The sequence below is a fragment of the Bufo bufo genome, chromosome 2 (assembly GCF_905171765.1).
Source record: "Bufo bufo chromosome 2, aBufBuf1.1, whole genome shotgun sequence".
NCBI classification, from domain to species: Eukaryota; Metazoa; Chordata; class Amphibia; order Anura; family Bufonidae; genus Bufo; species Bufo bufo.
The window spans coordinates 356,858,994-356,874,425 of record NC_053390.1 but is presented as its reverse complement, the minus strand read 5'-3'; the positions used below and the strand labels follow the sequence as shown (position 1 = coordinate 356,874,425).

The window sequence follows — 15,432 nt, the reverse complement described above, 5'->3', positions numbered from 1 at the left end:
CCACTGCAAAAAAAGATCTATGTATTCCACTGGATTGTATACGCTGCATATATCGGAGCCCAAAATAGTGACACATGAAGAAATGTAGTGGTTACAGTATTTACTTTGGAATGTAGTCCATAGATAAGAATACCTATAATGGCGAACACTAAAGGTCCCTTTACACGGGGCGATGTACAAAGAGATTGTCTGAAAGGAAGCATTTCTTACCAACAATTTGCTGATCACTAGCGGAGGAGACCGGTGCATTTACATGCAGTGATCTCCTCCAGAGTATGGGGAGGATTGATCGCTAAGGTCATCGCTCTTCCCCATACAGACTTGTTTGCACAGCGTGATCTGCCACTGGGAAACAAGGATTTTTTGTGCTGCACAAGTGATCCAATTACCTGATGAATGTTCATTTACATTGCTAGATCATCGCTAATGAGCATTACTATGAACGTTTGTTAGCGATGATCTGTTTAATTCTTGGCCTGTGTAAAGAGCCCTTAAACCCTGTATTACACAGGCCAATTGAGCAATCAATTGTCAGGAGGGAAGCTTTCCCTCCTGCAATTGCCCGCTAGCTAACGGAGGAGAGTTCTGCTGTTACATGCAGTGATCTCCTCCGCAGCATGGGCAGGAGCAATTTTTATGCCATCGCTCGCCTTCATGATGATAGTGGTTTGCTGGCTGTGGATTGTAATTAGACAGCACAATCTGCCGCCAGCAAAAGATGATTTTTAAGCATGCTCGTTCATCGGGCAATCGGCAGCAGCTAACGATCATCTGCCGAAAAGTCGGCAGGTGTAATACTGCCTTAAAGGGGTATTTCCATCTCGGACAATGGGGGCATATTGCTAGGATATACCCCCATTGTCTGATAGATGCAGGTCCCTACACCGAGAACGGAACAGGGAAGGTGGTGGTCAGAGGACCCCAGGTTTTCCAGGGTCCGGCCACCGCCAAGCGATCCCCCCCATAGAAGTGAATGGGAGCGCACCATGCTTGCGTGGCCACCACTCCCACTCACTTCTGTGGGGCCGACGGAAATTGCCAAGCCAGCGGTTGGCTATTTTTGGCGGCCCTGTAGAAATTAATGGAGGGCGGCTGCGCATGCGCAGTGTGCCCTCCACAACTTTCAGGGATCCGTTCTCGGTGTAGGTGTGGGTCCAAGAGGTGGGACCCGCACCTGTCACACAATGGGGGCATATCCTAGTGATATGCCCTCATTGTCTGAGATGGGAATACTCCTTTAAGTATGAGCAGGTACTGTAAAAATATGAATTTTTACTACATTTTGTAGCAATTTGATGTAGTATAAATTTAGTATTTTTTCATGGATGAAATTCCAAATATGCTAGTTTTTTCTTGGACAGTGTTAGTGGTGTTCTGGGATAAATTGTGTTGGCACTCCTGTATAATATTCTGAGATCTTCTTCATCGCTCGACCTGTAAAATCAACTTTTCCTCTTTTCTTCCGAATGGTGGTATATTCATATGATTTTAGTTTGCTGTAATAATCTGAAAATTTATTATACAGAATAGAAATAGGCATCCCATTTAAAATGATCCCAAAAGCTATGCATAAGAAAGCAAAAATCCGGCCAAGGGGGGTTTCTGGGTAGGTGTCTCCATATCCTACTGTAGAGATGCTGACCTGTGAAGACAAAACAAATGGTTATGTTATTTGTGTTATTTATAGTGATTAAAGGGAATGCATTGTCACGAAATGACATATAGTTTATTTGTCTTTCACACTGTTTCTTAACAGGTAAAGGCCCTTTTGGGCTGAGGATCTGGCAATTGTCGTGGATTAGCATATGAACACTTGTTCCTGATAACTGGGTAAAGGTGCCATTGAAGAAAAAGATGTTGCAGCAGCATCTCCAACGATCTCCTTTATTGTGGTATTTCAAAGCATATGTGCAAATAGACAATGCAACGTTTCGGCTATCCTCAGCCTTTGTCAAGCATACAATGTACATCCATTGGTTCCACATATAAATAGTAAAATACTTATACCGACCCCAACAATCCATTCCAATCATCAGTGTGTGGGTAGATAACTATTCCCCAAGCAAAGACATCCCATGGGGCAGAAATCCCAATGCTTGCTTTGCATAGTAGAGTTCTTACCTCAAAGGAATAATCACGTCGCAATACATTCCAGCTGCATGTTGGCGTCCATCAAGCGCTACTGCGCATGTCTGACTGCAAAGCGTCCTGTGTGTGCATGGCAACATCGCGCGGGTCTAGCATCGCGGGAATCAGCGAGATCTCGTTCGCAATCACATGTCCATATCTCCGCATCACTAGACGTCATCATGGTCACCTGACCCATGTGTTGCGAACAGCTCGTTCCTCCCACTCGCCTGACATTACGCCGCATCATGTTGCCAAGGACACAACACTCGCTAGTTACTAGTGCAATCAGATCCCTCAAAAAAAGAGAGAAAAAGAACGCACAATCCATATAGTAATAACAGCTGGAGCGACCCTTGTGGTACACTGTGGTGCGATCAGCTGCTATAGTTTAAAAAATTGTCATAGATTACAGTAAGTGAAAACCAACACGATGTGAATCTCAGTAATACACATTAAAATCATTTGTTACATGTACATACAAAATCATATAAAATCTATACATGTGTATAAAGAGGAGTACTCTAATCGATCCCTGCAACATTGAACTCGAGTACTCCTCTTTATACACATGTATGGGGGCAGTATAATTATTTTACTATTTATATGTGGAACCAATGGATGTACATTAGTAACATAGTAACATAGTACATAAGGCCGAAAAAAGACATTTGTCCATCCAGTTCGGCCTGTTATCCTGCAAGTTGATCCAGAGGAAGGCAAAAAAACCCTGTGAGGTAGAAGCCAATTTTCCTCACTTTAGGGGAATAAAAAATTCCTTCCCGACTCCAATCAGGCAATCAGAATAACTCCCTGGATCAACGACCCCTCTCTAGTAGCTATAGCCTGTAATATTATTACACTCTAGAACAGGCATCCTCAAACTGCGGCCCTCCAGCTGTTGCAAAACTACAACTCCCAGCATGCCCGAACAGCCTACAGGTATCAGCCTACAGCAGGGCATTGTGGGAGTTGTAGTTTTACAACAGCTGGAGGGCCGCAGTTTGAGGATGCATGCTCTAGAAATACATCCTGGCCCCTCCTGAATTCCTTTATTGTACTCACCATCACCACCTCCTCAGGCAGAGAGTTCCATAGTCTCACTGCTCTTACCGTAAAGAATCCTCTTCTATGTTTGTGTACAAACCTTCTTTCCTCCAGACGCAGAGAGTGTCCCCTCGTCACAGTCACAGTCCTGGGGATAAATAGTTGATGGGATAGATCTCTGTACTGACCCCTGATATATTTATACATAGTAATTAGATCTCCCCTCAGTCGTCTTTTTTCTAACGTGAATAACCCTAATTTTGATAATCTTTCAGGGTACTGTAGTACTGTAGTTGCCCCATTCCAGTTATTACTTTAGTTGCCCTCCTCTGGACCCTCTCCAGCTCTGCTATGTCTGCTTTGTTCACTGGAGCTCAGAACTGTACACAGTTCTCCATGTGTGGTCTGACTAATGATTTGTAAAGTAGTAGGAATATGTTCTCATCACGGGCATCTATGCCCCTTTTGATGCAACCCATTATCTTATTGGCCTTGGCAGCAGCTGCCTGACACTGTTTTTGTTTAAACGTTGCATCGTCTATTTGCACATATGCTTTGAAATGCCACAATAAAGGAGATCGTTGGAGATGCTGCTGTAACATCTTTTTCTTCAAATGCTCTGTGTCCACGTGGGATCCGTGGTGTTTGATACAGCTGCTGCATTCCACATACAAGCTCTGGGATACCGTTGTGTGCTGCTTCTACTTACCTGGGTAAAGGTTCCAGTGATCACCCAATGAACGAGCAAACACTCATTCATCGGGTGGTCCCACTGTTTGTACGCCACATAAAATCATTATTCGCTGGCAGCACATCTGTCACGGTCTCGGTGTTGTTTGCCGTGCATGCTGGTTGCCTGGGGCAACGTGGTGTTTGTTCCGCAAGTGTGTGTACTGCTCCTGATTCCCTTGTTCCTTCCCTGTCTAGTGCCTAAAGGGGTTAACTACCTGGCTGGGTGTGGCCACTAGGGGTTTATTAGCCTGTTGCTTCCAGGATGGAGGGAGTTGTACTCCAGCCTTTGTTGGTGCTTCTTTCCTGGGTGTTACATCTGCCCAGTCCTTATGGGCCACCTAGTGGGACATCGCTGTCTCCCCGATATCACCTTCCCTACCTATCCCGTTTATATGTTTAGTTTTGTTTATGTTAGGGTTGGTGTTACATGTCTGGTTGTTGTTACATGTCTGGTGGTGTTTGTTGTCCATGTTTGCTAGACATTCCCCTGTCTATCTGTGCCTTTGGAAGAGGGCTTCCCTCAGGGTTCCCCGGAGGGGGAACCACAAGTCAGTGAGCAGGTCTGCCTGGTGCCGCCATGCATCCTGTCTGCATGGGGGTCCAGGCAGTTTCTGGTTTGCTGGATTCTGTGTTTGTTGTTTTGTGCTGTTTCCTGTTGGGTGAACGGGTTCCAGTACTGTTGCATGGGGTCCAGTCATCTTTGTTTGCAGCGGCAGGTAAGTGCTTGTTTCTGGGCTCTTACCTGCCGGTCTAGTGGCTGTTCACTGCCTTTTTCTTCCTTGTATCTAGGCTGGTTGAGACTCCTGTTCTTCCGTGTCTTGGAAGAACAGGTCGTCTTACCCCTGCTTCTATTCCAGGGATTATCAGGGCGACTCAGGGCCCAAGGTTCCTGGGTATGAGCTCATACAGTTAGGAGTCAGGGCGAGGATTAGGGAAGCTCTAGGAGGGGACCTGATCCCTTATCCCAGCTTCCAGGCCTAGTTGCTATCCCATCTGCTCCTCATTATACAGTATGGAGTTTCCCCCACTCCCTACAGTGACAACATCACTCTGTGTAAACAGGGGCATAGCTAAAGGCTCATGGGCCCTGGTGCAAGAATTGGGCCCCCATTCCCTCAGTGCTTTTTGGCAAAGGGGAGCACATAGCTTACCTGCTGCCTGAGGCAAAAATTGAACCAGCACCCCCCATTTACCCTCCTGCCCCAATGTGGAATTCTTGACCTAGCCCCTTCCCTCCAGCCAGAGGTGTAACTTGAAGATTCTGGGCCCCAGTGCAACATCTATAACAGAGCCCTCCCAGCATACACTTTCTATAATACTGGTGTCTTCTTATGAGGCACTAGGGTGTTTGGGGCCCCCCCAGGCTCCTAGGCCCAATACCGACTGCTACCCCTACACCCCCTATAGCTATTTCCCTGTGTGTAAACAGGAACCCTTAAACAATGGATCTGTATCATTACAAGCAATCTCAGTTGCCCCATACAGAGGAGATGATTGCTACATGTAAATTTAGCTATCGTCTCCGCTCAACAATTAGGCAATTATTAGGAACATTCGGTTCCCAATGATCGCCTGCAAATTGCAAAATTGCAAAATGTAAAAGGGCCTTTAGGTAGATGGTTATTAAATTAGTTACTTGGAAATACACTTTAAACATGATCATGTAAATGGAAATTCAGTAAGTCATAAAGCTATTTTATTTACTTTGAGAGCTGGTCAGGAAAATACTGGAAAACCAACATTTTCATATAGTTGTATCTGTGACTCGCTGTTCTGAGTTAACAGCTCTACTGTAAATTCCATTCTATCCATTTAACCCAGATTTTGTCTATTACTGACTTTAAGGCCTCCTGCATCACGGTGCAGACCCATTGACTTTAACCACCTCAGCCCCCCCTAGCTTAAACACCCTTAATGACCAGGCCACTTTTTACACTTCAGCACTACACTACTTTCACCGTTTATTGCTCGGTCATGCAACTTACCACCCAAATGAATTTTACCTCCTTCTCACTAATAGAGCTTTCATTTGGTGGTATTTCATTGCTGCTGACATTTTAACTTTTTTTGTTATTAATCAAAATTTACCGATTTTTATTTTTTTTTGCAAAAAAATGAAATTTTTCACTTTCAGTTGTAAATTTTTTTTAAAAAAACGACATCCATATATACATTTTTCTCTAAATTTATTGTTCTACATATCTTTGATTAAAAAAAAATGTTTGGGTAAAAAAAAAAATAGTTTGGGTGAAAGCTATAGCGTTTACAAACTATGGTACAAAAATGTGAATTTCCGCTTTTTGAAGCAGCTCTGACTTTCTGAGCACCTGTCATGTTTCCTGAGGTTCTACAATGCCCAGACAGTAGAAAAATCCCACAAATAACCCCATTTCGGAAAAGTAGACACCCTAAGGTATTCGCTGATGGGCATAGTGAGTTCATAGAACTTTTTATTTTTTGTCCCAAGTTAGCGGAAAATTATGTTTTTTTTGTTTTTTTTCTTACAAAGTCTCATATTCCACTAACTTGTGACAAAAAATAAAAACTCACTATGCCCATCACGAAATACCTTGGGGTGTCTTCTTTCCAAAATGGGGTCACTTGTGGGGTAGTTATACTGCCCTGGCAATTTAGGGGCCCTAATGTGTGGGAAGTAGTTTGAAATCAAAATGTGTAAAAAATGACCTGTGAAATCCTAAAGGTACTCTTTGGAATGTGGGCCCCTTTTCCCACCTAGGCTGCAAAAAAGTGTCACACATGTGGTATCGCCGTACTCAGGAGAAGTTGGGCAATGTGTTTTGGGGTGTCATTTTACATATACCCATGCTGGGTGAGAGAAATATCTCGGCAAAAGACAACTTTTCCCATTTTTTTTTATACAAAGTTGGCATTTGACTAAGATATTTCTCTCACCCAGCATGGGTATATGTGAAATGACACCCCAAAACACATTGCCCAACTTCTCCTGAGTACGGTGATACCACATGTGTGACACTTTTTTGCAGCCTAGATGCGCAAAGGGGCCCAAATTCCTTTTAGGAGGGCATTTCTAGACATTTGGAACCCAGACTTCTTCTCACGCTTTAGGGCCCCTAAAATGCCAAGGCAGTATAAATACCCCACATGTGACCCCATTTTGGAAAGAAGACACCCCAAGGTATTCAATGAGGGGCATGGCGAGTTCATCTAAATTTATTTTTTTTGGCACAAGTTAGCGGAAATTGATTTATTTATTTTTTTCTCACAAAGTCTCCCTTTCCGCTAACTTGGGACAAAAATTTCAATCTTTCATGGACTCAATATGCCCCTCACGGAATACCTTGGGGTATCTTCTTTCCGAAATGGGGTCACATGTGGGGTATTTATACTGCCCTGGCATTTTAGGGGCCCTAAAGCGTGAGAAGAAGTCTGGAATATAAATGTCTAAAAAAATTTACGCATTTGGATTCCGTGACGGGTATGGTGAGTTCATGTGAGATTTTATTTTTTGACACAAGTTAGTGGAATATGAGACTTTGTAAGAAAAAAAACAAAAAAAAACAATTTCCGCTAACTTGGGCCAAAAAAATGTCTGAATGGAGCCTTACAGGGGGGTGATCAATGACAGGGGGGTGATCAGGGAGTGTATATGGGGTGATCACCCCCCTGTCATTGATCACCCCCTGAAAGACTCCATTCAGACGTCCATATGTTTTTTACGGATCCACGGATACATGGATCGGATCCGCAAAACACATACGGACGTCTGAATGGAGCCTTACAGGGGGGTGATCAATGACAGGGGGGTGATCACCCCATATAGACTCCCTGATCACCCCCCCTGTCATTGATCACCCCCTGTCATTGATCACCCCCCCCCTGTAAGGCTCCATTCAGACGTCCGTATGTGTTTTGCGAATCCGATCCATGGATCCGCAAAACACATACGGACCTCTGAATGGAGCCAGCCTTACAAGGGGGTGATCAATGACAGGGGGGTGATCAGAGAGTCTATATGGGGTGATCACCCCCCTGTAAGGCTCTATTCAGACGTCCGTATGTGTTTTGCGGATCCGATCCATGTATCCGTGGATACGTAAAAAAACATATGGACGTCTGAATGGAGCCTTACAGGGGGGTGATCAATGACAGAGGGGTGATCAGGGAGTCTATATGGGGTGATCACCCCCCTGTAAGGCTCCATTCAGACATCCGTATGTGTTTTGCGGATCCGATCCATGTATCCGTGGATCCGTAAAAAACATATGGACCTCTGAATGAAGCCTTACAGGGGGGTGATCAATGACAGGAGGGTGATCAATGACAGGGGGGTGATCAGGGAGTCTATATAGGGTGATCACCCCCCTGTAAGGCTCCATTCAGACGTCCATATGTGTTTTGCGCATCCGATCCATGTTTCCGTGGATACGTAAAAAACATATGGCCGTCTGAATGGAGCCTTACAGGGGGGTGATCAATGACAGGGGGGTGATCAGGGAGTCTATATGGGGGATCACCCCCCTGTCATTGATCACCCCCCTGTAAGACTCCATTCAGACGTCCGTATGTGTTTTGCGGATCCGATCCGTGGATCCGTAAAAAACATACGGACGTCTGAATGGAGCCTTACAGGGGAATGATCAGTGACAGGGGGGTGATCAATGACAGGGGGGTGATCAGGAAGTCTATATGGGGTGATCAGGGGTTAATAAGTGACGGTGGGGGTGTAGTGTAGTGGTGTTTGGTGCTACTTATTACTGAGCTGCCTGTGTCCTCTGGTGGTCGATCCAAGCAAAAGGGACCACCAGAGGACCAGGTAGCAGGTATATTAGACGCTGTTATCAAAACAGCGTCTAATATACCTGTTAGGGGTTAAAAAAATCGCATCTACAGCCTGCCAGCGAACGATCGCCGCTGGCCGGCTGTAGATCCACTCGCTCACCTTCCGATCCTGTGAACGCGCGCACACAGGTGCGCGCACACAGGTACGCGAGATGACGCGTATATGCGTGACTCTGCCTGCAGCTGTCGCCTCCGGAACGCGGTCCGGAGGCGGTTAATAGGTCCACGATCTGCATGATACGGTGAAAGATAGGAGGAAGGGCTTCCATGTATTTCTGTGGGATTCCGTGTCCGTGCCTCCGCACCACAAAAGATAGGACAAGTCCTATCTTTCACCGTATCTTGTGCATAACGGCTGTTTGCGGTCCGTAACACAGGCAAGGTGGCCATACAGTCATGTGCAGGAGGTCTTTGTGAAAGTATGGTGATCCCAATTTAAAGGGACACTAAACTTAGAAACCTATATATATTTATATTTATGAATACATTTTTGTTTTATACAAGTTGCATGCAATTCCTAGCAGTACACAAAGGTACAACACAGGGATGCATTCAGGATTACATTATTTTAGAGATTTTATTAATATTCTTTGATATAGAAATCATTGCATCTTCTTTATTAAAGATAGCTACAAAATCAGCTCTTCTAATCACGCTTACAGCAAGCACTGATTTGCTTGACACATTTTGTGCAAAAGAGAGGGTAGGGGAAACAAAGGTCAATAACATGCCACACTAATCCACTCTCTTTACATTCAAAATGAAAAGAGTACTCCTGGCTTAAAATTGTGTCAAAAATATAAGCTAACCCTAATCAGTATATTCAGAGATGCTTCTCAGCCTAAAGCTTAAACAGCTGCACTTAGCTCATTGGAGAGCTCCATCTTTTAAAGGGGTTGTCTCTTCAGCAAATAGCCTTTATTATGTAGATAAACTTAATACAAGGCACTTACTAATGTATTGTGATTGTCCATATTGCTTCCTTTGCTGTCTGGATTCATTTTTCCATCACATTATACACTGTTCGTTTCCATGGTTATGACCACCCTGCAATCCATCAGTGGTGGCCGTGCTTGCACACTATAGGAAAAAGTAGTATCCTATGTGAGCTCCCACGATCCTGGTCACCAGAGAGGCCAGCACTTTTTCCTATTGTGTGCAAGCACAGCCACTGCTAATGGATTGCAGGGTGGTTGTAACCATGGTAACAAACTGTGTATAATGCGAATGGAATAATGTATCCAGACAACAAAGGAGGCAATATGGACAATCGCAATACATTAGTAAGTGGCTTATATTTAGAGATTAGCGAATTTTTCCAAAATTCGATTTGGCCAGTTCGCCTAATTTTTTTAAAAAAAATTGCTTTAATCCAAATTTATTTGCGGCGATTCGCATAAAAAAAAACTGCTATTTCCTGGCTGCAGAGAGCCTGTATAGTGGTGTAGAACACTGTACCTTGCAGTAACACACATAGGGAGTCTGCTGTGGTAGCGAAACAATAATGTGAGTCAGTATGACATGCAGATGTCAGGCGTCGCTCTTAGAATCACTGCACACTTCACTTATTTGGGCAGTCTTGGGACCAAAACTGACCAAATAACTCAAGTATGAACTCAGCCTTACAGGTCAATGTTAGAGCCAAGAAGAAGAGAAGAAGCGCACTCCTTTTACACCCTCGTCAGCTGATTCCACATACAGTACAGACCAAAAGTTTGGACACACTTTCTCATTCAAAGAGTTTTCTTTATTTTCATGGCTATGACAATTGTAGATTCACACTGAAGGCATCAAAACTATGAATTAACACATGTGGAATTATATACATAGCAAACAAGTGTGAAACAACTGAAAATGTGTCGAATTTGTATTATGGCAAGAAAAAAGCAGCTAAGTAAAGAAAAACGAGTGGCCATCATTACTTTAAGAAATGAAGGTCAGTCAGTCAGCTGAAAAATTGGGAAAACTTTGAAAGTAAGGGCTATTTGACCATGAAGGAGAGTGATGGGGTGCTGTGCCAGATGACCTGGCCTCCACAGTCACCGGACCTGAACCCAATGGAGATGGTTTGGGGTGAGCTGGACCGCAGAGTGAAGGCAAAAGGGCCAACAAGTGTTAAGCATCTCTGGGAACTCCTTCAAGACTGTTGGAAGACCATTTCAGGTGATTACCTCTTGAAGCTCATCAAGAGAATGGCAAGAGTGTGCAAAGCAGTAATCAAAGCAAAAGGTGGCTACTTTGAAGAACCTAGAATATGACATATTTTCAGTTGTTTCACACTTGTTTGTTATGTATATAATTCCACATGTGTTAATTCATAGTTTTGATGCCTTCATAGTCATGAAAATAAAGAAAACTCTTTGAATGAGAAGGTGTGTCCAAACTTTTGGTCTGTACTGTAGATGTCTACAGAACCTGTTCTATTAAACACTTATACAAGTAGAGCCCCCCTACAGAGTGGAGAGGGTGTCAGCAGTAAGTTTGTGTTAACGTCACTGATTAATTTTCCCTTCCTCTGATCTGTCAGAACAATAACCCCTCAAAAAACATATCCGGTCTGTGGAGTATACGCCTTCACTCGGTCAGCATTTGGTCAATAATCCATCAATATTGCTGATGCCCAAAAAAACTGAAGTGGATCTAAAACAGAGATGACACATGAACCGAATATTTGCATGTCTTCTGTGTTTTCTACCCACTCCTGCTTTTGTCTACCAAATCATAAGCCAATTCTGATGGGACCATACAGGCTTTACAGCTGCTACACAGACAGGATCCGTTGTGCGTCTAATTTTTCCTTCCTTCTGACAGATCAGAAGAAGTGTCAAATAAATGATTGTCAGCCAGGCCGAAATCCAAAATAGTGGACCAGTCATGAAGTGGGGAAGCGTGGACCTATGACATAGTGGTGAGGTGGAAGCAGCATGAGGACACCACAGAGTGGCCCAATGACAGAGTCTGTAGGTGGCAGCAGCAGCATTAGGAGAAGGCCACCGAGTGGCACAACGACAGAGTCTGGAGGTGGAAGCACCATGAGTAGGCCACAGAGTGGCACAATGAACGAGTCTGGAGGTGGCAGCAGCAGCAAAAGGAGTAGGCCACAGAGTGGCACAATGAATGAGTCTGGAGGGGCAGCAGCATGAGTAGGCCACAGAGTGGCACAATCACAGAGTTTGGAGGTGGCAGCAGCAGCATCAGGAGTAGGCCACAGAGTGGCACAAGGACAGAGTCTGGAGGTTGCAGCAGCATGAGTAGGCCACAGAGTGGCACAATCACAGAGTCTGGAGGTGGCAGCATAGAAACATAGAATGTGTCGGCAGATAAGAACCATTTGGCCCATCTAGTCTGCCCAATATACTGAATACTATGAATAACCCTTGGCCCTTTCTTATATGAAGGATGGCCTTATGCCTATCCCATGCATGTTTAAACTCCTTCACTGAATTTGCAGCTACCATTTCTGCAAGAAGGCTATTCCATGCATCCACTAGTCTCTCAGTAAAGTAATACTTCCTGATATTACTTTTAAACCTTTGCCTCTCTAATTTAAAACTATGTCCTCTTGTAGCAGTTTTTCTTCTTTATCTCCTCTTTTACCTTGTTGATTCCCTTTATGTATTTAAAAGTTTCCATTATATTCCCTCTGTCTCGTCTTTCTTCCAAGCTATACATGTTAAGGTCCTTTAACCTTTCCTGGTAAGTTTTATCCTGCAATCCATGTACTAGTTTAGTAGCTCTTCTCTGAACTCTCTCCAAAGTATCAATATCCTTCTGGAGATATGGTCTCCAGTACTGTGCAAAATACTCCAAATAAGGTCTCCACTAGTGCTCTGTAGAGCGGCCACAGAGTGGCACAACGACAGAGTCTGGAGGTGGCAGCAGCATCAGCAACATCAGGAGTAGACCACAGAGCGGCACAATGACAGAGTGTGGAGGTAGCAGCAGCATGCGGAAGCCACAGAATGGCAAAATGACAGAGTGTCGAGCGACCAAGATACTTCTGGAGGAACCTGCCTGGCATAAACAGGCCTCTAGTAGCTACAGACAATGAGAAGACAAAGTGTCAAGATAGCTTTGAGCCCGGAAGAGTCGCGAAGTTCATCAAGATATGTCACTAAAGATTTTACCGCATATAACCGCAGCGCTGACCGCTGAATACAATTTGTTTTTCCACCGAAATAAGTCACTAAAGATTTTAGCACATATTACTACAGCGCCGAACGCTGAATACAATTTTTTTTTCCACCAAAATAAGTCGCAAAAGATTTTACTGCATATAACTGCAGCGCTGAACGCTGAATAAAATTAGTTTTTCCACCGAAATGAGTCACAAAAGATTTTACCGCATATAACGGAGCACGGAGATGGACAGGGTCTTCGGATTCCACCCGCACTATACGGACATCTCAGAAATGAACCACTGCTCCTGACAGCGGCTCCTGGGAAGGTCATGGAGCTTCCCGGTCATCCGGCATTTATTCGCTCCGCTGAAGATTATTTTGAAAGTGTGTAGAAGCCACACGGGGCCCCCATGCTGCAGATTTATCATGGAGACATCATGGTGATTTTACCGCATATAAGTACAGCACTGGACGCTGAATAAAATTAGTTTTTCGACCGCAATACGTCAATAAAGATTTTACCACATATAAATGCAGCGCTGAACGCTGAATAAATGTAGTTTTTCGACCGAAATACGTCACAAAAGATTTTACCACATATAACTGCAGCGCTGAACGCTGATTACAATTTGTTTTTCAACCGAAATACATAAATAAAGATTTTACCACATATAAGTACAGTGCTGAATGCTGAATAAGATTTGTTTTTGAACCGAAATAGGTCACAAAAGATTTTACCGCATATAACGGAGCACGGAGATAGAGAGGGTCTTCGGATTCCACCCGGACTATACGGACATCTTAGAAATTAACCGCTGCTCCCGAAACCAGCTCCTGGGAAGGTCATGGAGGATCCCGGTCATCCGGCATCTTTTCGCCCTGCTGAAGGATTATTCTGAAAGCGTGTAGAAGCCACATGGGGACCCCACGCTGCAGATTTATCATGGAGATTTTACTGCATATAACTACAGCGATGAATGCTGATTACAATTTGTTTTTCCACCGAAATAAATCCCAAAAGATTTTACCGGATATTACTACAGCGCTGAACGCTAAATAAGATTTGTTTTTCCACCGAAATACTTTACAAAAGATTTTACCACATATAACTGCAGCGCTGACCGCTGAATAAATTTTGTTTTTCTACCAAAATACTTCAATAAAGATTTTACCACCTATAACCGCCGCACTGACTGCTACTGCCGCTACTTCTGTGAACCCCTTCACCACTACTTCCAGGGTAGGTAGGCTGCTGCGAAGCAGGTGCTCTACCCCGGGCACGTTTGGCTCCCAACCTCCCACTGCTGCCACCCTGCTGACTCCCAGCCATGCTTTCAACACATATAACCTCCAACGTGAACTGAGAATATATTTTTCTTTTTGTACTGAAATACAAAATACCAAATATAACCGTTGCATTGACTGAAATAAATGCACCAGTGAAGTGTGTATATATTTTTCTTTCTGTACTGAAATAGGCCACTAAATGCTTTTGCCACAAATAAGTGCACCAGTGAAGTGCGTATATTTTTTTCTTTCTATAATGAAATAGGCCACTAAACCCTTTTGCCACAAATAAGTGCACCAGTGAAGTGCGTATATATTTTTCTTTTTTTACTGTAATACGCCCCTATACGCTTTCAACAGAAATAACTGCAGAAATGCACTGAGAATATATTTTTCTTGTAGTACTGAAATATGCCCCTATACGCTTTCACCAGAAATAACTGCAACAGTGCAGTGCATATATATTTTTCTTGTAGTACTGAAATACGCCCCTATATGCTGTCACCAGAAATAACTGCAACAGTGCAGTGCGTATATATTTTTCTTTTTTTACTGAAATAGGCCAGTAAATGCTTTCAGCAGAAATAAATGCACCAGTGAAGTGCGTATATATTTTTCTTTCTGTACTGAAATAGGCCACTAAATGCTTTTGACACAAATAAGTGCACCAGTGAAGTGCGTATATTTTTTTCTTTCTATAATGAAATAGGCCACTAAACCCTTTTGCCACAAATAAGTGCACCAGTGAAGTGCGTATATATTTTTCTTTTTTTACTGTAATACGCCCCTATACGCTTTCAACAGAAATAACTGCAGAAATGCACTGAGAATATATTTTTCTTGTAGTACTGAAATATGCCCCTATACGCTTTCACCAGAAATAACTGGAACAGTGCAATGCGTATATATTTTTCTTGTTGTACTGGAATATGACCCTATACGCTTTCACCAGAAATAACTGCAACAGTGCAGTGCGTATATATTTTTATTGTAGTACTGATATAAGATACTAAAGATACTAAGATATAATAAGGGCAGCACGGTGGCTCTGTGGTTAGCATTGGTGCCTTGCAGCGCTGGGATCCTAGGTTTGAATCCGACCAAGGGCAACATCTGCATGGAGTTTGTATGTTCTCCCCATGTTTGCGTGGGTTTCCTCCCACACTCCAAAGACATACTGATAGGGACCTTAGATTGTGAGCCCCATTGGGGACAATTGGATGCTAATGTCTGTAAAGCGCTGCAGAATATAGTAACGCTATATAAGTGCATAAAATAAATAAATAAATATAAGCCA

The 15,432-nt window shown here is 43.5% G+C and overlaps 1 protein-coding gene across 1 annotated transcript in view; it reads right to left on the bottom strand.

Annotated features, from left to right (window-relative positions):
• Window positions 1-1,363: 1,363 nt before the first annotated feature.
• KCNV2 (potassium voltage-gated channel modifier subfamily V member 2) overlaps window positions 1,364-15,432 on the bottom strand; it is a 52,207-nt gene continuing 38,138 nt past the window's right edge. The window contains exon 4 of the mRNA XM_040419756.1: window positions 1,364-1,642. Within this exon, the coding sequence (XP_040275690.1) occupies window positions 1,364-1,642 (279 nt within the window). The remainder of the gene's footprint in view (window positions 1,643-15,432) is intronic.